The 24,161-nt window shown below is 40.6% G+C and overlaps 1 protein-coding gene across 1 annotated transcript in view; it reads left to right on the forward strand.

Annotated features, from left to right (window-relative positions):
- Positions 1–4,139, forward strand: part of LOC125454885 (DEP domain-containing protein 1B-like) — a 29,832-nt gene extending 25,693 nt beyond the window's left edge. The window contains exons 8-11 of the mRNA XM_048536136.2: positions 823–989; positions 1,479–1,655; positions 1,866–2,045; positions 3,451–4,139. Coding sequence (XP_048392093.1) covers positions 823–989; positions 1,479–1,655; positions 1,866–2,045; positions 3,451–3,612 — 686 coding nt within the window. The 3' untranslated portion in view covers positions 3,613–4,139. The remainder of the gene's footprint in view (positions 1–822; positions 990–1,478; positions 1,656–1,865; positions 2,046–3,450) is intronic.
- Positions 4,140–24,161: the final 20,022 nt, after the last annotated feature.

The following is a 24,161-nucleotide window of genomic DNA, read 5'->3' on the forward strand; positions in this document are numbered from 1 at the left end:
TGGGACAGGCAAAGCCGAGACAAGCATGGTAATTCCTAGAAGCCTGGTACTTTAAGAAAGCCATCAACAAACACCTAGAGCTTGACCCCCAAATATACTCCACTGTGAAGGAAAACCAGCAGTGATGTAATCCAGCTCAATGGACACCAGAGTTTAAATAACAGGCGGGAAAACACAACAGCGCCTCATTGGAGGCTGCACTGTTGATGTTACCCCGCAGGGCAATGAAACTTCTGCAGAACAATGAATCAGTTTGAGACAACCAACCACAATCCGAGCTCCAAACCTACTCTAAAACCATAGGTTCACTCTTTTTAAACAAGCCACTGAAAGTCCATAGTGTTTGGCCAGTATGCTTGCATTTTAAATTGGACTGAATGAGGTCTGATAATCAATGCAACATTCTTAACTCATCAAACTGCACAGTTTAAGTTTTTAGCAGTATACCAAGTAGACACTCCTCATGTAAATTGTTCTGCTTTCTAGAATATCTATTGGATTTTATTAAAATCAACTTGGTTTTTTTTTTGTAGTGAATGTTGTTTTCCTGGAAATTACTTTCATTACTGGCTTCATTTTTTTTTCTTAGTTATTCAGAATTATGAATTTTTTCAAAATTTATTTTAAAGAACTGACTAAAACTTGTGAACATCATTACAAGCCTATATAATACAAGTTAGTGGTAAAGAAATTGAGTCACATTTCCTGAAGTTGTTAATTTGTTTCCTTTTTTGTTTTTTTGTTCTGATTTAATCTACTTGCATGTAACAGCATATGGATCCAATGGCTATTTGTTTAACTCTGCCCTTTTACGAAAGCTAGGTCTTTTGCAACGAAAGAAAGATGGTATCGAAGCTCTTCAAGTTTGTTGCCTCCTTTTGCCCCCGGAAAACCGAAGAAAGCTGCAGCTCCTGATGCGAATGATCACTCGTATTGCTCAAAATGTAGAAATGCCACCACTTCATGATGCTGTTGCAAACAGAATTTTGGTGAGTTTGACAGTTGACTCAGTTCACTATCTTGTAACTACTGAGATGATATGGCATATCCCAATGTGTGAGAGTTTTCCTATTCCAATTCAAGCAACGTCCTGGTTAACTTTCTGTATCCTCACTAAAGCCTCTCTATCCTTCTAATGGCAAACAGAACTGTACATAATATTCCAAACATGGCTGAACTAAAGTTCCATCCAACTGTATGTGACTTGCCAATTTTTACATTCTGCCATGAATGAAGAAGTCAAGCATGCTATAAACCTTCTTGACAATGTTATCCACTTGAGGTTGCTACTTTTTCAGGAAACTGGACCTGCCTGCCTAGATCACTCTGTTTAATGCCAGATCAAATGACTCATTTGTCCATTTCTCACAGATGTTCTCCTGAGAACTTTTTTTTAATGTTTTAAATTTTAACCTAGAAAATCTTAATTTGGGTTGGAGATTGAAAACTATTAAACCTCATTTTCTTTCGAATTGAAGATGATTCAAACCTTCTCTCGCTGTATCCTGTATTCAGAGGATGAAGTGGATCTTGATGAGTTGCTTGCTACTAGACTTGTAAGTTTCATGATGGACCATTGCCAAGATATTTTGAAAGCTCCTGACCATCTACAAAGTGCAGTAGAGGAACATTTAGCCCATCTTCGAAGAGTTCAGGTACTTTTAAAGAGTGTTTGTTTGATTTTAAGATGGAATGTGAAGTAACTTTTTTAAAATTCAGAAGGAATAATGCTATTTCTAAAATAATATGCAAACAACACACCTGCAGTATTTTTAAAATGTTAGAAACTCATTCTTACAAGTTGGCTGATTTTTAAACACTTAACAAATAAGGTCCCCAAAATTAAATGGTATTTTTTTTGCCAGATAAAATATGCAGATGCTGACACCTGTGATGCTACACTGGCTTCTTACACCTCTTGTCAGATTACTACTGAAGATTGTAAAGAACAGAGAAGTTCTCAAGCCACAGTTGCAACCTTGCTAGAAGAAATAATAATGAATAAAAACATTTCTGTGAAAGAGAAGAAGAAGAAATTAAAGCAGGTTGTGCATTTTAAGAATTCTAATTTTCATTGGTTTTGCTCACTTCTAGCGTTTTCATAAATGCTTTTCCTTAAAGTGTAGCTTTCCTTCATTCTGCACCCTCCAATTAAGATAGGACTGAACCTAGTTTGATTGTAGGGAAATTGTGTCCAGTACATACAAATATGATGACTTTGGCAATATGCTCTGTTCTATGGGTGGTTTTCATTGTTGTCATACGAAGCCCCAAAGACTGCAGTGTTCATCTATCACAATAACGGGTGACGTTGCCTGCTCTCTGTAATGCATCTTTTTTTGAAACTTCTTTTTTCCTCTAGCTCAGATATGCTAATTGGATACAGCATCTTTGTTGCTGCACCAGAGCAATCTCAACTGTGTGTAGAGGTCAAACCTAGAATGTTATCTGTCCATACTGCTGCTCATGTCACCTGATGAGCTATTCATTTTAATAATCAATTTCTTTGGATACAGAATCTACTGGTTGTCTAAAACATCCTAAAATGTATTGTCACATTTTTAAAAAATCCAAAATTTCAGTTTACTAAAATATCTGCACTTATTACTGCATAGGAAAACAGATTGTCTGGACTCAGTAAAGAATACAGCAAAATCAGATCCCCAGCTCTGTGCAGGAGTATTGCTGGGGCTTAACCTCCTTGGGACCATTGTAATTATTATTATAGCACTTATTTGTCTGGTTATCTGGAACAAAACATGAAGAATCCATACTTCTAGAAATTGGTCTGCTCTTCCAAGTTCCAGACTGACTGGCTCATGTATTTACCAGTGAAAATTGACTTGGCTATCAACTTCAATAACTGGCTGTATCACTTGGGGCCATTTGATACCTAAGGGGAGCTTGTTCGCTTTGTTTCCCATGAAAGATGTTCACAGTCAATGAGTCAAATTTGATTTTTGAATGTTTGCTAGATGCATAGTATTGATACAGTAATACTATATGGTATTAGCAGTTCCCCATAGGTGATCATCTGAGCACTGTAATTTTAAAAAATGTGAATGCGATATCACTTATCCTGACAACAACTGGAGTGTAAATCATGCCCTATGAAACTGCAATTTTGGTAAGTAGGATGTGACTTTTTTTAAAGACAGTTGCTGGACTGTCTTCAACCTAATCCGTATAACCACCAAACCCTAGATGATATTTTTTTTATCCCCCTTGACTGTTCAGAATAGGAAATTTGAATTTCACAGTATCTAAAAACCTAATTTGTTCTGTCAGTCATTGGAACCTCAGAACTGTGTTTTGTAGGTTAAGGCAATTGTCTTGAATCTAATGAAAGAGGGCTACAACTTGCTGTGGTGCATTGGAAATTTTGTATTATTTCATAAAACAATGCAGTATTGTTTTAATATAATTTGGTCTTTATTCCTCTGTTTTCAGTTTCAGAAATCCTACCCTGATATATACAAAAACCGGTTTCCAACAGCTGAGAGTGAGGCAGTGGTTTTTCCTGAAAAATCAAAGCTCAAACCACAGTTCATGTTTTTCTCAATGAAGAAATCATTTCAGCCATTTAACAGAACCCGGAGTTTCAGGATGTAATACCTGCATAACTGTGGCAAGCTGCTGCTAATGATATTTTCTTGGTTATTGACCTCAGTTCTTAATTCTGTGCTAATGGTATTTGAAGATCTGTGGTGCTAAAAGTGAATGTTACATTGCAAATTAAGCAATAATTTTCAGTCACATTTTCAGAACCCTGTGTTACTTATTGAACATAAATAGTTGAAATTTGAGAAGCCATTCACTTTTTTTGAATTTATTCATTGAGTGCCATATATAGCCAGTTCAGTTTGATCCAATAACCATTGTGTTAAAGGAGAATTGTTTGACACAGCAGAAATATAATTTTGAGTATTATGCACCATTTATTGATGTAAGTAATTAACTAAGCAAATAATGTTGGCATAGGTGTATTCTCAGTGTTAATTTCTGTGTTGCCTTAGTCCTAGTTGCAAAATGACAGACAATAGATATGTTTCAAGAAAGTGTTCCTCATTCCACGAAAAGCTAGGAATATCAAGAACCTACATGGGTCCATAGCATAATAAAGTGTGAAGCTGGATGAACACAGCAGGCCAAGCAGCATCTCAGGAGCACAAAAGCTGACGTTTTGGGCCTAGACCCTTCATCAGATCCTCTCTGAAGGGTCTAGGCCCGAAACGTCAGCTTTTGTGCTCCTGAGATGCTGCTTGGCCTGCTGTGTTCATCCAGCTTCACACTTTTTATTATCTTGGATTCTCCAGCATCTGCAGTTCCCATTATCTCTGGGCCCATAGCATTACCTTTTTTGGGAATAAAACAAAAGACCTTTCCTCCTCTTGCCACAAACTTGAAACCTGAACCAACACTGCTTCCAGTTTCTGTACTACTTCCACGTTCCCATGGTCTGTCTTAATGTTTTTTAACCTTTAACTGCCTCTTTTCTCAATTGTCAGCCAATATTCGTTAGAAGCTTGTTGACTACTTTTCCTCTTACCTTCCTTCTTTTTAAGGACTCCCTCTTCCATTCTCATTGTTTTTCAGTTAACCCTCTCAGAATGGGTACAAAGTCAATATTTTATACCAGTGCATCTGACATGTCTTCTGTTTTCATCAATTAATGATTCTGCTCCCACTACACCCCCTTGGTTGACGTAACTCTGGCTTTACTGTTGCTTAACACTTTGTGCTTACAGTCCTTCTCTCTCCCTTCTCACATCAAAAGTTCTCTCGTACTTACCGTTCACCTACCACCTTTCACGTTCTGTAGATACTCTGCCATTTCAACAGCAAACATATTTTCTCCTGCCTTTTTTCATATTAAGTCCACTATCTGTGACACCCTGGTGCACGCCCAACAACCTTTTGTTTTTTCCATGCAAATGTATAAGATGCAGTACTGTATATTTATCACCTCTCTTCCCAGGGGCCCAAATATTGCTGCTAAAACACCAATTATCTTGCTGTTTTCAATTTATTACATTTGTTGGTCATGACAGTCTGTTCTATACAGAAGATGCTACAGCGAATTGGGTGATGCTTTGATAAAACATCTTCATTCAGTCCAAAAAGCAGTGCTTCTTATGGTCTGTCATTGTAGGAGACCAGGTACAGGAAAAAAATCATTGTTCCAATGAAGGTCATCATCATTTCAGGCAACAGCATCTGGTCTCTTGGTTATACACTCTGCAGACTTCCAAGTTCATTGACAATTTGTTGAAGTCTGTTAATCTGTGCACGAATTTCTTTTGGTGGTTAGTGTCACTGTGCTACTCAGCCATTATCTTATTATTTTGACTGTTTACCTTGACATAGGGACAGAAAGAAAACATTAGAGATTATGATCATTGTTCTAATAATGGCAGAATTGACTGGGTTTTGCAGTTAAAAGGCGTGATGGGTCTAACAGCCTCTCACCATTATTTACTTAAAAATTGGACAGTCTGTGCAAGCATGTACTGTCAAATGCAGTACTTTGGAGGTTGCAGTTTATAATGCAATATTTTCAGCGAGTAGCCTAAAATGGCATTTTGCTGTTTGAATAGTGTTCCATTTGCTGTACTTGCCTCATAAATGAGAAGTAAATTTACTAGGAAAATGTAGGACATGCCTTCCATTGCATGTATTCTTTTAACAATCTCTCTGGTATTGAATTTAATTCTAAAAGTTGTAACAATCTAATTCCTTCTGATTTTAATTATTAGCAGTTAATTATTTTAACTTCTGCCTTGCTAGCTCAATTCAGTTGTTCTGTTTCATTTCTCCCCTCATCCTATTGTGTCTGATTTTTGTATTGAATTCCTTGTTCAAATGCCAACTTCTGGTTCAGTGTCTGCGAATCAGCAATCCTGAAATGTATTTGATGAATGAGATACACACGTTTAGAAACTTTCACTTTTTTTCACAGCTCCCTGATGCTTCACAGAAGATGCTGTGCTTTTTGGCTGTAATTTACATTACATTAATCTCCAGTGTGAAATCCATTAGAAAGCGTATGCAAGTGATCATATGTGATGACAGAAATTTGTTCCCTCTTTGTAAATAATAAATATGTTGACAACCATGACCTTATTGAATGGCAAAGCAGTCTTGAAGGACCAAATTGCCTGCTGCTCCTAAATCCTATGCTCCTTCATGGTCTCTTCACTATATTACGGTAAAGTTGTGTTTTTTTTTGTCTCAGCTCCACTTTCTTGTCTGCACCTCATAGTCCTTGACTCACAAGTTGGACCATCCACACACACAGGAATCAATAAGATTTCAATATGAGGGTCTGGGTAAACACTCTTTCAATTAACTAGTATTTGGCAAATACAGACTTAGGTTTTGCACAGTTAAAAACATTTTACTTTATGATTTCTGACATTTCAAGTTTAATCTAATTTGTTACATGCATTTTGAGTTTATTGCCCAAATGCTATCATCTACTGTAGTTAGTCTTAATCACTGAATATACTCACTTTTTTTTGTATTGTTAGTGTTCAAATGCTATTAATTGTCTCAAGTAGTGTTCATTAAGTTGTACTTATTTGGATGCTGAATCCTTATTTTTGTAAAATAATTTGCCAGCCTTTTAGTGCCAATGTTGCATCTTTTATTCCTCAGCCTTAAGGTGGAGTGGTGACATATTGCCACACCCCTGTCGTCTTGGTGTTGCTGCTGGACAGCGTGAAGGAGTATTCTGGTTTAAGCTTGTTTATTCAAAGTATTCACTGGGGATATGAGTTGTGCTCAAGTTGAAATTGGCAACCTAGTTGCAGTTGTGGACTTTTTTATATATTCTACAACTTGGTACAGAAAGTAAATGTACGGTTGTAATAAAGTAGGATAATTAATACAAAACTGTATTTCACCTGTTACTTTCTGAAACTGCTGAACTATTTTGTCTCTGAATTAATTGGAAATAATAAAATTGGTAACTTACTGAATAAATTTGTCAAATGTTTGCACTATTTGTGAACCAGATGAGTTGTTTTAAAAGTAAATTATCATATTTTTGAAGTCAGTGGTTCTACCAACATGGACAAAAGAAGTGAACTCCAGCGGTGAGATGGGAGTGAATAGATAACAAAGCAGCATACAACCAAGTGTGGTATAAAGGCGGTCTAGCAAACCTGAAATATGATATTGGATGGACAAGAAGCTATCAGTTGGATTCATAGCTGGCACAAAGGAAGATGGTTGCCTTTGGAGGTAGAATCTCCGATTCAAGACATTGCTGCATCTTCCTCAGGATAGTATTCCTCAGCACAACCAACTTCAGCTGCTTCAACAATAATCTTCCTTTCTTTCTGGTGAGAATGTACTGATCATTGCTTAATGTTCTGCACCATTCGCCAATCTTCAAACAATAAAGCAGCCCATAGCTATATTTGCAACACATAGGCAGCAGCCAGGCCTTGGGCTGAAAGGTGAATAGTAACATTTGTCTCAGGCAATACTACATGGAATGAAAGAATCAAACCATTTCCTGGTGGATATTTAATGGCATCATCATTGCTGAATTTCTCCCATTATCAATGTTCTGTTTTCCATTGACTGGAAACTGAACTAGACTAACCATTTCGTTAGGTGGATGCAGACTTAGTGGGCTGAGGAGCTGTTTTTGTTTTTGTGCTGTAAAACTCTATGACTGACTGTATATGAACAGTGGAAGAAGGTATACTAGTGAACAAAAATTCATGTGTACTACTATCCTGGTGCCAATTGCTATTGAAGAGTGAAAGTACAGTGAAAAGCATTGTTTTGCAAGCACTACAGGCAGATCATAGCAAACAAGAACGTACAGATCATAGGGCGCTTGGACAGAGCAAGGCATTACAGGTCATAAAACTATGCAGAACAAGATCAACATTATTTGAAGTTAGACAGTCTGTACATTAGTCTAGAAACAGCAGGGATGAAGCTGTTCTTGAACCTGTTGGTGTGTGTTCAAGCTTCTGTATCTTCTGCCTGATGAAAGATGCTCTAGGAGAGCAGTACTGGAGTAGGACAAATCTCTAATGATGGCACCCTTTCTGCAGCAACAAGAATTGTAAGTGGAGTCCATGGCTAGGTTTCTTCCCTGATGGTTTGCGTTATGCACACAACCTCTGTAGTTCCTTACAGTCTGGACAGAGCAGTTGCTGTACCAGGCAGTTGTGCAGCTGGATAGAATGCTTTCTTATGGTGTGTCTGTAAAAGTTGGTGAGGGTCCTTGTGGACATACCAAATTTCCTAAGTTGTCTCTTCCTCAGGCATTGTTCTGCCACCTTGACTGCTGCATCTACGTGAGAAGTCCATGAAAGATTGTCAGTTATCACCACTCCTAGGAACTTGATGTTCCCAACCCCCTCCACCTTTTAGCTCCATAGATGTAGACGGCAATGTGCCCCTCTTTTCTTTGTGAAATCAATGATCAGTCTTTAGTTTTGCCAATGTTGTGAGAGATTGCTCTCATTGCACTGCACCACTAAGCTCTCTAACCCTTTCTGTATTTTGAATCGTTGTTTGATATCTGTCCTACCACAGTGGTGTCATCACAAACTTTGCAGATGGCATTTATTCTGAATTTGGCAGCATAATCTTGGGGTACAGTAGGGGGATGAGAACATGTCCTTGGGGCAGCTCCAGTGTTGAGCATTTTTGCAGAGTACGTGCAGTTGTCTATCTTCACTGCAGCCTGTGGAAGGAAGCCTGAGGATCCACTTGTAGTGGCCTGGGCAGAGCCTAGCCTTAGGTTTTGGAGTTTTGAGATTAGTCTGGAGACGATTATGGGTGTTGAAGGTGGAGCTTAACTGACAAATGGGATTCAAACATAGGTGTTCTTGTTCAGATGTTCCAAGGATCAATGCAGGGCTAGGGAAATGGTCTGCTGTTGTCAGTGGGCAAATAGCAGGGGATTGATGGGTGCCATGACCAGCCACTTGAAGCACTTCAGGATTATGGGGGTCAGAGCCACTGGGCAGTGGCTGTTAAGGCCAGTTCCATGTGCTTTCTTTGATCTGTGAGCTTAGTACCAGTACTAATCAGAAGGAAATGACAAGAATTACTCTTTTTTTTGCTCTAGGTTTTGCCAGTTAGTAGCTGTCAGTGAAACCAAACAAAAGCACTTCAGTTAAAAACAAGAATTACAATATTTACTACAAAATTTCTATTTATACTTCACAAACTGTCTGGAGAAACTGATCCATGTCTTAACTTTTTTGTTTCATTGTTTCAAGTCATGGCCATACAGTATAGAAACAGACCCTTCCGTCCAACTGTTCCACATCAACAATGTTCCTAAACTAAACTAATCTCACCTGCCTGCATTTGGCTTATGCCCCCAAACCTTTCCTATTCATGTACATATCCACATGTCTTTTAAATGTTTGCAGCTGTACCTGCATCAACTACTGGCAGTTCATTCCACACGCTAACCATTTTTATTTTTTCTTGTAAAAAAAAACCCATGCCCTTTTTTTTCTTAAATCTTTCTCCGCTTGCCTTAAAATATGCCTCCATTCCCAGCAACATTCTGGTAATTCTTTTCCTGAATCCTGTCTGGCTTAATATCCTTACAACAGTGCCAGCAGTACTCCCAGAAGAGGCTTCACCAACATCCTGTACAAATTCAACATGGTCTCCCAACTCCTACATTTCAAAAGTCTGAGCAATGAAGGTAAGTTGCCGAATGCTGCCTTAACCACCTTGCCTGGCTGTGATGCAAACTTCAGAGAATTAGGTGCCTGAACCTAGGCATGACCCTACCATTAATTGTGCAAGTCCTGTCCTTTTAATTATTTTACCAAAATGCAATACATGTATCCAAATTGAATCTCCCAGTTGCAACTTGTTATCGGTGTTGCATGCCAATCATGTTTTGCTTTTGGTACTTAACAAGCTCACTCTCGTCTAGTGTGACCAACAGACGCCTGGATGAATAAGTGAGCCAGTTCATTACTACTTAATGGTTTTGGGTATCCCGTCTGAACCTAAGAACATGGGGGACTTACCTGTGTATTTGTCCTGACTAATAAGTATAGTAATGTATGTGTGTCTCTGCCATTAGAATATCCAAGGTATTAGACAAGATGGACAAGAAGTATTAGGAGAGGTGACCAAAAGCTTACTCTAATAAATAAGGAGGTGAGAAGTAGAGGGGCCGTGAGGTTTAGGGAAGAAATATTTGTTTTGAGAGAACAAATAGTTAAAGAAACCACATTTGTCCATTTATCCTGGTTTCAGTTAAACGTTCAATCCAATATTAAAACTCAATTTCCCTTAAGCTTCTAAACCTAAATATATTTGTTTTATGTGTCATCTTTAAACCGGTGAAACATTAGTCCCCAAACTTTGGTTTGTAACTAGGGCCATGTGCTGAATGGAGGGTCGGTGTTGATTCAATGAGCCAAATGGCCTGTTTCCACAATGTAAGGATTTTATTCTCTATCAATATCCTTTGATTAAAAGAACTATGCATGATTCCACAATACCTGCTGACATGTGAAATCTGTTAAATTTCAAAATAGCTAACGTTTTGGAGTAGATTGGTAGCTTGGGTTGTGGGTGCTGAGGTTGGTTGGATTGCCAAGCTGGTTTGTTGTTCTGCAGACGTTTCGTTAACCTGTTGAGTAACATCAACAGTGCAGCCTCCAACGTAGTGTCGGTGTGTTTTCCTGCCTGGTTTTTAAACTCTGGGGTCCATTGAGCTGGATTGCCTCACTTCCGGTTTTCCTTCATAGTGGAGTCTGTGTGTTTGTTTATTAATGGCTTTCTTCATGGAGTGCCAGGCTTCTAGGAATTCTCATGCCTGTCTCTGCCTAGCTTGTCCCAGGAATTTGGTGTTGTTCCAGTCGACTTGGTGGTTCTCCTTTATCCATGTGGATTGAGATGAGTGAGTATTGGTCGTGTCTTTTTGTAGCCAGTTGGTGTTCATGTACTCTTGTTGTTAATTTCCTTCCTGTTTGTCTGATGTAGTGTTTCTTGCAGTCTCTGTGGGGGTATCTTAGATGTCATTGGTCCTGTCCACTGCGGGGAGTGGGTCTTTAGTTCGGGTGAGCAGTTGTAGGGTTGATGTGGGCTTGTGTGCCACTCTGATGCCCAGCGGTTGTAGGAGTCAAGTGGCTAGTTCCTGATGTAGGGGTGTGTAATATCTTCCTGATGTTGTTTGTGTAGACATCTACTGACCCATTTGTGTTTTTTTTTTATATCCATTATCCTTGAAAACCTGGAAGAGGTATTCTCCTTCCTCTTGGCGTAGTTCTGTGTTGCAGCAGTGTCTTGCCCATTTAAATAATGTTTGCATGCAGCTTTTTGTTTGTGTGTACTGTGGTTACTGTTGAAGTACAGTACCTGGTCTGGATGAAGTGTATCAAAATAACTGTTTTAAGCTATGGAACAAAGCCATTCTAAAACAGTTGTGGCTTTGAGTAAAAGCCTTTTGCCTCAACACATTTTCACATTGCTTAGTTAAGTTTATTAACTTGAATCATAAGAAGAACCATAAGCCTATGACATTAACAAAAACAGGAATTGCTGGAGAAACTCAGCAGGCATGGTAGCACCTATGAAGACAAAAGAGTTGATATTTTGAAGTGTTCTTCAGAATAGCTCTGAGAGGTCACAGGACTCGAACATGAGCTTTTCTTTTCTCTACAGATGCTGTCAGACCTGATGAGTTACTCCAGAAATTCTGGGGTTTGTTTGCAAATCTTCAGGATCTGCAATTTTTTTTAATATTTTAGTTCATAAACATATGACCTTGCTTTTGGTCTGGCCTATATGGCTGTCCTTCCTAATAGTGGTTTAAACTAGCCATGATTAAACAGAATATAATTTACTTCCTCACTAGTTTTGGTGAAGTCAAAATCATTGAAAATAACTCGATCCTACAAGTGCTGCTGTCAAATTTTTCCAATCTACCCATACTCTCAAACAAAATCTGACAATCAATCTCCTGAATCCTGAATTGGAGAATCTTTCATAATTCAGATGCTGTAGGCTAACAAAAATTTCCAGTTCTCAAGAAGTCATATTTGACTTGAAATGTTAACCCTACATCTCTTTCCACCTTTTTTATGCCAGATCTGCTGAGTTTCTACAAAAAAAAGTTTTTAAGCATTTCCTTTTGTGTCGTGACCTGAACCTTAGTAACTGTATCATCGCAGTTTAAACAAAATAATTCTTTCAAAATCTGCAGTAACTTTCTAGGCATGTGCATCTTAATGTCAACTCTTAGAACTGCAAAAGCGGTAGTAAAATTCAAATGTTAGTATATTTAATAAGAATGGATACGTGCAAAAAAATCCGCTTTGAATGGCCAGGGATAAATGACATGGAAACACAGCACAAGCTGAACGAATGCAGCCAGTGGGGACTAAGTATCAATGGCTGCTAAATTTCCTGTCCTGCTTTGCCCCGCTCGTTAACTACGGCTCTGCCTTCAACAGCATTATCAGTCTGGACGGGATAACAAAACTGGTCTCTGCTCCACCCTCTGCAGCTGGATCCTCAGCTTTCTGACACGTAGGGATAGGTAACTGTAACTCCTCTGCAATAACACTCCATCCTGGAGTCCCCCACAGGAAGCATTCTCAGCCTCCTACTGTACTCCTTGTATACCTACAACTGTGTTGTCAAATTCCAAATGAATGCCATCTACAAGCTTGCTGCCGAAACCACGTAGTGGGACAGATATCCAGCAACGATGAGTCAAACTTACAGTAGGGAGATTTGTGTTTTTATTGCACCATCTGTCTCAATGTTGGCAAAACTAAAGAACTGATAATCAACTTCAGAAGGGAAGAAGGAGAACACATTCCCATCAAAGGAACTGATGTTGAGAGAGTGATGAGGATCAAGATCCTCAATGATGATAACCAACAATCTGACCTGACCTGTCCTGGAGTTCCCACATAGCTGCAACAGTCAAGAAGGCACAACATGCCTCCTCTTCCTCTGGTAGCTCAGGAAGTTTGACATGTCCATGAGGTCCCTCACCAGCTTCTACAGATACACCATTGAAAACAAGCATACTGTCCAGGTGCATAACGGCCTGGTACAGCAACTGCTCTGTCCAGGACCGTACAAGATTACAGTTGTGCACAATCCAGACCATTATGGAAGTCGGCTTTCCATCTGTGGACTCCATTTACATAGCCCACTGCTGCGGAAAGGTGGTCGACATCAAAGACCCATCACACCCTGGTAATGGCCTCCTATAACATCTTCCATCAGCCAGAAGATGCAGAAGCCTGGACACACACAAGAAGGTTCGGAAACAACTTCTTCTTTCCAGCTGTTATCAGACTGATGAATGGACTCTTGTCTCTAACATAACCTGTATGCCTCGAAGTCCTTTGATCTGTACTTTCTTTGCTTGCCGTGACCTGCCTGTATCGCTTGTAAACAAAGCTTGCCACTGTATTTTGGTACACATGACAATAAAATAAAAACCAAAATCAATTCTCACTGACAGCACTAATTTCAATGGATAGGTATTTAATTTTCTAGCTTCAAAAGGCTTGGTCTTCCTACTTTTACTTTTAAAATATTTTAACTCTTTACATTCACTGCATAGGAAACCAAAAGTAATCTTGATTTTATAATATTGATATTATCATCCAATCTTTATAAAATCAAGATAAGTTAAGATTTAAAATTATAATCTAAAGTAATTTAATTGCTTTAATATAGCAGTGAGCATGTGTAGGAAAGAATGTGTGCATAGATGGCAGGTAATTCGTTCACGTTTAGAAGATAAATATAGTTTTGAATAACAGACTTGTTTGTCTTGCGGCTATTTGGTTGCATAACATAATGCAATCATATGCAACATATGATTCTTATCTATTTTTTAAAAAAATGTGACTGAAAATAATTTAAAGTGAAATGAGATTATTCTATTCTACCATTTAATTCATATCCATAAGATCAAACAATTTGAGCGTTGCTGTTCCTCTCACGCGTCATAGAATCCCTACTGCATGGAAACAGGCCCTTTGGCCCAACAAGTCCACACTGAACCTCAGAGCATCCCACCCAGACCCATCCCCCTATAACCCACCTAATCTACATCTCCCTGAACACTACAGGCAATTTAGCACAGCCAATCTACTTAATCTGCACATCTTTTGGATTGTGGGAGGAAACTGGAGCACCTGGAGGAAGACAACAAAATGTGAGGCTGGATGAACACAGCAGGCCAAGCAGCATCTCAGGAGCACAAAAGCTGACGTTTCGGGCCTAGACCCTTCATCAGAGAGGGGGATGGGGTGAGGGTTCTGGAATAAATAGGAAGAGAGGGGGAGGTGGACCGAAGATGGAGAGAAAAGAAGATAGCTGGAGAGGAGAGTATAGGTGGGGAGGTAGGGAGGGGATAGGTCAGTCCAGGGAAGACGGACAGGTCAAGGAGGTGGGATGAGGTTAGTAGGTAGGAGATGGAGGTGCGGCTTGAGGTGGGAGGAAGGGATGGGTGAGAGGAAGAACAGGTTAGGGAGGCAGAGACAAGTTGGACTGGTTTTGGGATGCAGTGGGTGGAGGGGAAGAGCTGGGCTGGTTGTGTGGTGCAGTGGGGGGAGGGGACGAACTGGGCTGGTTTTGGGATGCAGTGAGGGAAGTGGAGATTTTGAAGCTGGTGAAGTCCACATTGCTTTACCACGTCTCTGTTAGATACAAATTGAAGAGGGCCCGCGATCACTTTAAGAAAGTTCCTACTCTCTCTCAAAATAGCTCTTCGTGAAATTGAGCGAGAAGAATGAGAAGGTCAGCAACAGTGAAATCACACGTCCCAGCCGCGGTAATCAGGCGACTGACCTTTCTGCTGTAATCAACTGATTGTCAGCCCAATCAAATCACATCGGGTTGATAATCTTTCTGGTATCGTCTAATTTTAAAAAAATAAAAAGGATCCACACCAGTCATTGCCCTATTTCAAATACCTCAGTTCTGTCCCTGTAATAGCCCTTAATCCTGACCCGAGATAATGGGAACTGCAGATGCTGGAGAATCCAAGACAACAAAATGTGAGGCTGGATGAACACAGCAGGCCAAGCAGCATCTCAGGAGCACAAAAGATGACGTTTCGGGCCTAGACCTTTCATCAGAGAGGGGGATGGGGTGAGGCTTCTGGAATAAATTGGGAGGGAGGGGGAGGCGGACCGAAGATGGAGAGAAAAGAAGATAGGTGGAGAGAGTATAGGTGGGGAGGGGATAGGTCAGTCCAGGGAAAACGGACAGGTCAAGGAGGTGGGATGAGGTTAGTAGGTAGATGGGGGTGCGGCTTGGGGTGGGAGGAAGGGATGGGTGAGAGGAAGAACCGGTTAGGGAGGCAGAGACAGGTTGGACTGGTTTTGGGATGCAGTGGGTGGAGGGGAAGAGCTGGGCTGGTTGTGTGGTGCAGTGGGGGGAGGGGACGAACTAGGCTGGTTTAGGGATGCAGTTGGGGAAGGGGAGATTTTGAAGCTGGTGAAGTCCACTTTGATACCATTGCGCTGCAGGGTTCCCAGGCGGAATAGGAGTTGCTGTTCCTGCAACCTTCGGGTGGCATCATTGTGGCACTGCAGGAGGCCCATGATGGACATGTCATCTAAAGAATGGGAGGGGGAGTGGAAATGGTTTGCGACTGGGAGGTGCACCTGGAGGAAACCCATGCAGACACAGGGAGAATGTGCAAATTCCACACAGTCACCCGAGGGGGGAATTGAACCTGGATCCCTGGTGCTGTGAGGCAGCAGTGCTAACCACTGTGCCACCCCAAACTGTCACTGTTAGGAAAACCTGCCAGCTTTTTGATTCCACTTTTCTGCTTCTACTTACTGTTTGCCTTCACCTGTTGTTCACAGCTACTTTTGAATTAAAGGCAGTATGTCGATTGTCACTTGTTTCTAGTGAAATTAAAATTGATGTTATGGCGGCTCCTATAATGAGATGTAAAAGCGACACTTCAGTTCATGTCAGAAGAACCACTCAAACAGTCCTCTATCAGCATTACAATCTTAAAACTAATTCTAATCCTGGTGCAATCCATCAACACCATAAAGGGATTCTTCCTCTACTATAGTTTTTTTTAATCATAAAATAATATTACAAAATTCCATAAACACTTTAAAATGTTCTTTGAGTCTCAAATCTGCTCATTTACAACCATCTTCAAGTCTTTCTTTTAAAGTGGGTGGTTGTTTTTTTTTCCTTCTTTCTTCCTGTTTGTTTTTGGTTTCCTGCATGTGCATATAGACATGACTACTCCGACAGAAACCTTGTCTGTAATCTAACGGTTTGCATATTTCTCAATGTTCTCACTGGAATATTTTGATGAGATAAACATTTGAAATAAACACACGCTGTGATACTCCCTATAGTATACAGCAAAATAATTCTTGAAGGAATTGTTATTTCAATTCTAATATAATGCCACTTCCCTTTTTGGACCAGCATTTCAATTAGTGGAATTGTTTGGCCAAGACACAATAATTGACAAGCCCCAAAACTGGCCCTTTTCAGATAACTGACAAGATAATAAGCCATTCAAAATTCCCAAATTTAACCTTGCAAGAGGAGTAGTTTAGGTAAGTGTTTCAAATGTCAGTCAAACCTACCACCATATTTTTGTTAGAAAGGAGGGTTACAGGTTATAGTAAAATTTTGAAGCTGTAATTCCAATCATGTCACTTTGCTCCTTGTTTGACTTTGTTTTGAAATTGTATAATTAAGAAGGGTAATTAAATGCTATGCTTCATTATGAGAGGAATTGAATATAAAAGTAAGGTTTGTATGTTTCACCATTGCTGGGATTGGTGAGAATTTGTCTGGCATACTGAGAGGTTTTCTTCATTCATGGATTAACAGTCCAGTGATGATATCACTTGGCCATTCCTTCCCCTGGTCTCCTTTTATTTAAGGAAAGATCTAAATGCTTTGGAGGCCATTGACAGGAAGTTTTCTAGATTGATGCTAAGATTTAGCAAATCGCCTCAGTGGGTATTTAGACAGACTGAACTTGTTTCAACTGGAATTTTAAGGAGTGAAGGACGTGTTCATTGAAATATATGACAGCAAGTGATTGCAGCAAGATGACAGCAGACTAGCGCTCTCCTGGCAGTGCTCCTCTGCACTCCGTGTTCTTTTTCCTTCTTTCTTTTCTTTTTATTCCTTCTTTCCCCTGAGCAGAGGAGGTGAATTCTGGAGCAGTGGCAGGTGCTGGCAGCAAGCCCCTAGAGCAGTGCACAGGTAATGAGTCCTGGGCAGAGATTGACGTGGGAGTGGCAATCCTGGAACTTGTCTTGGAGCAGCTGAGTGCTGGTATGGAGTAGATTGGGGCTTGGAGTGGAGTGGGGATGACTGTGGGACTGGGGTCTGCCATGAGCACTCAGACCAGGTGCGTAGGCCCCGTGCTGAGCTGCTACAATGTAATATCTATTTGAAATTTCCTATTTTACTTTAATGTCAACCCTTTAACAGTGTCCTATTTTTAACTTATTTTTCAACTCTAAAGTAATGCAATTACTTTTATTCCACTGTTGTATCTGAGGATTGTACCTCGGCACTTGTATCTAAGATGTTGCCATTAGACGGCAGATGTTGGAAAAGCTTTTTGCTGTACTCCTGAATGTTTTAAAATTGGAGAATGTCCTTTCAGGACAGAAATGAGGATAAATTATTTCTCATGGAGGGTTGTGCGAATTTGTAACTTGCAGCCACCGGTGATTTGACTCTTGTTGTGCAAGGGAATCAAAGAGTGTCTTGCTACTGCAGTTTGGCTATTAATTGGCCAATTCAAGGAAATTCACTGCTACGTGACTGTTTCCAATGCACACTTTAGAACTGTTAACTTTGTTGCAATATGTTGTATTTTAATATCTCTCATCCTCAGTCTTCAAAATTAATGCTCACATTCTTCTCCAGCAATTTTAAATGTCCACTGTTCAGCTGCTCACACTTCTATCTCCATCTCAAGCTGATAGTGATACAGCCTGTTCTACAAGAATGCAATGGTTGCTATAGAAATAACGAGGACCGTGGGAAAAGCAGTGCTGGGGGCAGACCACCAAAAAAATCACTCAATTGCTCAAAAATCACTCAGCGTACTAACACAGGATATCACAGTTTGAATAAACATTTCATTCATATCCAATAGTGAAATAAAAGTAACTTTACCTTTAAAAAAAATTAAGATGATTTGATGGGGGAGGAGGTTTCCAAGTTGCTGTGTTGTTAATGCAGGGGTTGAGGGTCGTCGTCGTCGTCATCAACATCACCATCACTGCCACCTTCGGATGCAGTTGTGCTTGCAGGGCTAGGTCAAAAGACATTTAATCAAAAAGTGGATGGCTTTGGTTCATTGTCTTCTGGCTTTCTTGGGAGTTGGCTTAAAAAAAAAATCCAATTTTTGTTACTTTGCCTTTTTTCTTTCCTGAGGAAACTGTTCATAGAATTCCAAATAAGATCTTATTCCACGAACTGCTACCTTGCTGTGTTCTGCATTGTAACAGCTGCAACTGTTTCTCAATTTCTCTCAGGATAGAAGACCAAACAGAAGTGGAAAGCTCTCATGGTGCTACATCCTGGACTACTACTACTTCGTATCCAGCTTCCGCTTCCCCTTCAGTGGCATGTTGTTGTAGATCAGCTATAGAGAGTTCTTCGCAGTGAGACTCAAGCAGCTCTTCAAAATCCTCAATCTCCACTTCTTCAAATCCGACTTGCTTTGCAAGATCAATACAATGTTCTTTGATTCCTGAGAGCTCCTCTGACAGATCAAAGCCTTTAAAATGTTGAATAAAATCTGGGAGAAACTTCCACCAAATCACATGCATGAACTCCTTACTGACATCACCCCCGGCCTCCATGATAATGTCAGTTGCATTCTTGATGTTAAAGCTCTTCCAAAATTGAAGAATACTGCCCTTATCCCCCTCAGTGGCTGCAACCAGCCTCTTAAATGTGCTCCTTAAATAATAAGCTGATATTGCATCCTGGTCCATGGGTTGTAGGAGAGAGGTTGTGTTTTAGTGTCAGCTTTTAGATAACTGACAAGATAATAAGCCATTCAAAATTCTTGAATTTAACCTTGCAAGAGGAGTAGTTTAGACAAGTGTTTCAAATGTTAGTTGACTATATCTTGCCCTGTTTCCAGCTACTGCCATATTTTTGTTAGAAAGGAGGTTACAATTGGATGTTTTCAGAAAGCTCACCAATAGTGGGAGGATAGCTTGGTGCATTACCCAGGATGAGGAGAATCTTGAAATCCATTTTTTTTTTCCTGCAATGCTTTCTAGAAACATCTTCCAAAACATCATCAAGAAAGTCAGAAAAAAATTGCCCTTTCATCCAAACTCTTTTGCTTGACCAAAAATAGATGTCTAGAGTAGATTAAGGTAACCTTTCATGGCTTGTGGGTTGGCAGAGTGGTACACCCCCCCCCCACCCCCCCCCCCCCCCACACTTAAGCTTTAAATCTCTGCTGGCATTGGCACCCAGCAGCACAGTCATATGATCCTTTGCCACCTTAAAGCCTGGAGTGTGTGCTTTATTCATAGAAAGGTAGGTCCTTGATGGTGCTCGCTTACAGTATATAAACCTGTTTCATTCAAATTGAAAAATTGATCTCATTTGTAGACTTCTGCATCAATTAATTTTTTCTACAATGGGAGGAAATGCCATCACGTGCTCCTTGTCGGCACTAGCAGCTTCACTACATAGCTTTATGTTATGAAAAGCATCGCGGTTCTTAATACCAGCAAACCCCCCACTGCTAGTACTGAAGGCAGGCACATCTGCAGGATGTTCAGCTTTTTTTTTGTTAGATCTCCATAAATTGATAAGGCTTTCCCTTATATGTTGAGAAAGGTGGTCTGAAATTGCTTTTTTTTTGTTTGATCTTCTATCCACACAGTCAAAAGCTGCTCCATCTCCTCAAGTTCCTTTGTCCCTGACCTCTCAGATTTGCTGGTACTCAGTCTTGTTCCAACCATACAGCTTTCTTTAATCTTTTCTCATATGTCGCTAATGGTGTATAAGGTAAACTCCTTTATTCCTCTTATGCGAACTATATCACGTTCTCTCATTATACTCAAAACACTTTATAAATCAAGCTTCTTTTCCAGTGTCATAGCCTTTCTTTTATGTTCACCACCCACAATTTTATCACCAGGCTACTACAAGTTCACGTTTTTGTCACGTTTTTGTGGGTAACATGGCAGAATTTGCAAAAAAAAAAGAAAATGACAGTACTGTACGTCTCTCAGAAAGTGTTTCATGATATAATCTGTGAAATGATCACGTGATGCAGACATGGCAACTCGGTGCTAACATTGCACACGTTCAGGACAAAGCCTGCGAAACGGCCACATGATGTTGATGCAAACTCCTCCGAGCACTGATGGAAATGCATTATAGACAGCATGTGCATTTTAGAAATAGTGTTCCCCTATTTGTCAGTTATGTTATAGCCAATTCGCATTGCTGGAACACACGTGATAGTAGAACTGACTGTACTGGAGAAGTCAAATCCCAGGGTGAAATCTGGTTGAGTGACCATAATTTATTTTTTGGTTTACCATGGTAGCTAGTCATTGAACACATTTACAAGAACATGCCAATTTTCTTTTAACAATAAAAAAATGATAAAAGTTTATTACATACAAAAGAAAAACTTTGTTACACGTTGTGAGAACTATTTGACGTAGTCATATCACAAATGTTGGAAAGAAAGATTTAAACTTTTGTCCCCCAGCAACCTCAAATACACGAACATCAGTAAATGATCACCACTGTCTCTATGCTAGAGCTCCTTGTTTAACGGACAGAACTTGAATTAGTTGCTTTTTGACAAATTTCTACATTCATTTGAAGATACTTTATCAGTTCATACCTCCTCCTGAGCAGTTTACACAAGCTACTAACTCAGTTCATACTTTATCTGAAATTGGTCTCTTAAATTTATTTCTTTAACTGCTTTATATGGTGTCTTTCCCCACTCCTACCTCAACAGCTTTTTGTTTGTGAAGTTTTCTTTGAAACAACTCAGGACGGTTTTTTTTCCCCAGCCCAGGTTGCTTATATTACTAATAACAGCACATCTACTGAGGGTTTCTCTTTTACTGAACTTGCACACTGCTTTACTACTTCTGGTAAATTCTATATGTGTTACAGGAGTCATGTGACTGGGCAACAGTAATTCTCCTGTCTCTTCTATCCTTTTTCCTTCCCTGAGCACCAAACAGTTCTCCTCAAACAATGAACCTCCATTTAAGCGCACGTAAATAAAAATAATCTCTGTACACCCAAAACAATGCTCTCAGAACAAATCTAAAATGAAACTAAAGTTATGTTATTTAATTATTAATGTGCAAAGCAGAGAACTACAATTCATATGTAGAGCTGTATTTTAGAAACCAAAATCTCAAACAATAAGAATAGGTTTTGGTCTTTCATAAGCATAGCTCATATTTCATTCCTTGGCCTAGGTTGATGTTGAGCCTCCCCTTACTCTTCCTAAAATTGAAACAATATTACCTGTATTGGGGTGCAGTTGTGTTGCAACCCAGGAAGACCTGCAAAATATGAATCTCATTTTTGGAGGGACTTCTTACAGATGTCTAATGTAGCCGCTTGAAGCATTCTTTATGCTGTATTCACTTACAAAAATTAAAGGTCCAAAGTTGATTTTAAGGAATCTTACTTGGTCAATATGAAATAAGAACATCCCTTTCTGGCTATAGCTTTTATCACCTGTGCCATCTAAACCACAATGATAGCATCGTAGCTGTTAACAGAAAATCTTGCTTCTGCTATTCCTCTGTTCCTTCTTCACCTTGTTCCAGGTCCCTTGCCCTTTGAAATTCTTTTGCTACTTATTCAAGAGCCAGCCCAAGTTTTTCCTGGGATGTTCGTATTTGTTTTCTTTCTCAGCTTCTACAGTTTTGCTCACGATTTCAAGTTCTATCCTTTTTGGCCTAGGGTGGGCATTTCACTGAAAGTGAAATGGCAGTAGAATTCTAGAGGAATAACCAAAGGGAAGAGTTCCTGTACTTGATGCAGACCCACTACTAGTTTTATTTTGGCCTCAGAGATCCCCTTGTATCTCCTTCACATTTCAGAGAAAAGGTAGCTTTGCCACCTACATTTGATTAGAGAGGGTTACCTCTCAGTTTGGATTTTTATTTTAGCTTAGCAGAAATCATTATGGTTGGCACTGACATGCTGGGCGAAAAGGCCTATTCCTGTGCTGTATTAGCCGATATTCTATTCTAGAGTAAGTGAAGTTAGAAGAACATGTACCCACCATGGATATCCTATATGTCAGCAAGTAGTTGTGCATCATCTTTGGAATATTTCGCTTAGCAATGTTTCAATTCAGCATTGGACCTTGTCTCAGAGATAGTAGGAACTGCAGATGCTGGAGAATCTGAGATAACAAGGTATAGAGCTGGGATGAACACAGCAGGCCGAGCAGCATCATAGGAGCAGGAAGGCTGACGTTTTGGGCGTAGACCCTTCTTCAGAAATTATTTCTGAAGTAGGGTTTAGGCCTAAAACGGTATCAGAGATAATGGGAACTGCAGATGCTGGAGAATTCCAAGATAATAAAATGTGAGGCTGGATGAACACAGCAGGATAAAGCAGCATCTCGGGAGCACAAAAGCTGACGTTTTGGGCCTAGACCCTTCATCAGAGAGGGGGATGGGGGGAGGGAACTGGAATAAATAGGGAGAGAGGGGGAGGCGGACCGAAGATGGAGAGTAAAGAAGATAGGTGGAGAGGGTGTAGGTGGGGAGGTAGGGAGGGGATAGGTCAGTCCAGGGAAGACGGACAGGTCAAGGAGGTGGGATGAGTTTAGTAGGTAGATGGGGGTGCGGCTTGGGGTGGGAGCAAGGGATGGGTGAGAGGAAGAACCGGTTAGGGAGGCAGAGACAGGTTGGACTGGTTTTGGGATGCAGTGGGTGGGGGGGAAGAGCTGGGCTGGTTGTGTGGTGCAGTGGGGGAGCTGACATTTCGGGCCTAGACCCTTCATCAGAGAGGGGGATGGGGAGAGGGAACTGGAATAAATAGGGAGAGAGGGGGAGGCGGACCATTGGCGGACCGATATGTCCATCATGGGCCTCCTGCACTGCCACAATGATGCCACCCGAAGGTTGCAGGAACAGCAACTCATATTCCGCCTGGGAGCCCTGCAGCCTTATGGTATCAATGTGGACTTCATCAGTTTCAAAATCTCCCCTTCCCCTACTGCATCCCTAAACCAGCCCAGTTCGTCCCCTCCCCCCGCTGCACCACACAACCAGCCCAGCTCTTCCCCCCCACCCACTGCATCCCAAAACCAGTCCAACCTGTCTCCGCCTCCCTAACCGGTTCTTCCTCTCACCCATCCCTTCCTCCCACCCCAAGCCGCACCCCCATCTACCTACTAACCTCATCCCACCTCCTTGACCTGTCCGTCTTCCCTGGACTGACCTATCCCCTCCTTATCTCCCCACCTATACACTCTCCACCTATCTTCTTCACTCTCCATCTTCAGTCCACCTCCCCCTCCCTCCCTATTTATTCCAGTCCCCTCTCCCCAATCCCATCTCTGATGAAGGGTCTAGGCCCGAAACGTCAGCTTTTGTGCTCCTGAGATGCTGCTTGGCCTGCTGTGTTCATCCAGCCTCACATTTTATTATTTAGGCCTAAAACGTCAGCTTTCCTGCTCCTCTGATGCTGCTTAGCCTGCTGTGTTCATCCAGCTCTTCACCTTGTTATCTTATATTGGATCTTGCCAGCAGCTTTTGTCGTATAAGGGGTAAAAGCCATTTTGCTCATTATAAGGATTCATCATTGGTGATGTCAGGTCACATAGCTACAACCTGGGAGCAAAAGTTTCTGATCAAACCTAGTAACAGACTACTTTATAAACAGTAAAAATAGCCAATAAATATTTATTCGTTTATAGCAGCATGATTTCCAGCTTTCTTCCTTTGAAGACATGCAGACCATATCACTGACCTCAAGAGCGTCCTTGACTCCCAATGTAGCTAAGCTACAGCCAGTGGGCCTGGGATGATTTGGAATCTAAAAGCCAACTACTGACCTTATTGTTAAGGAACAAGAGTACAAGACCACGATCATGATGAAGAGGGCTTGGAAAATTATGCTTAAAGCTACAATTA

Source organism: Stegostoma tigrinum, chromosome 1 (genome assembly GCF_030684315.1).
Source record: "Stegostoma tigrinum isolate sSteTig4 chromosome 1, sSteTig4.hap1, whole genome shotgun sequence".
NCBI lineage: Eukaryota > Metazoa > Chordata > Chondrichthyes > Orectolobiformes > Stegostomatidae > Stegostoma > Stegostoma tigrinum.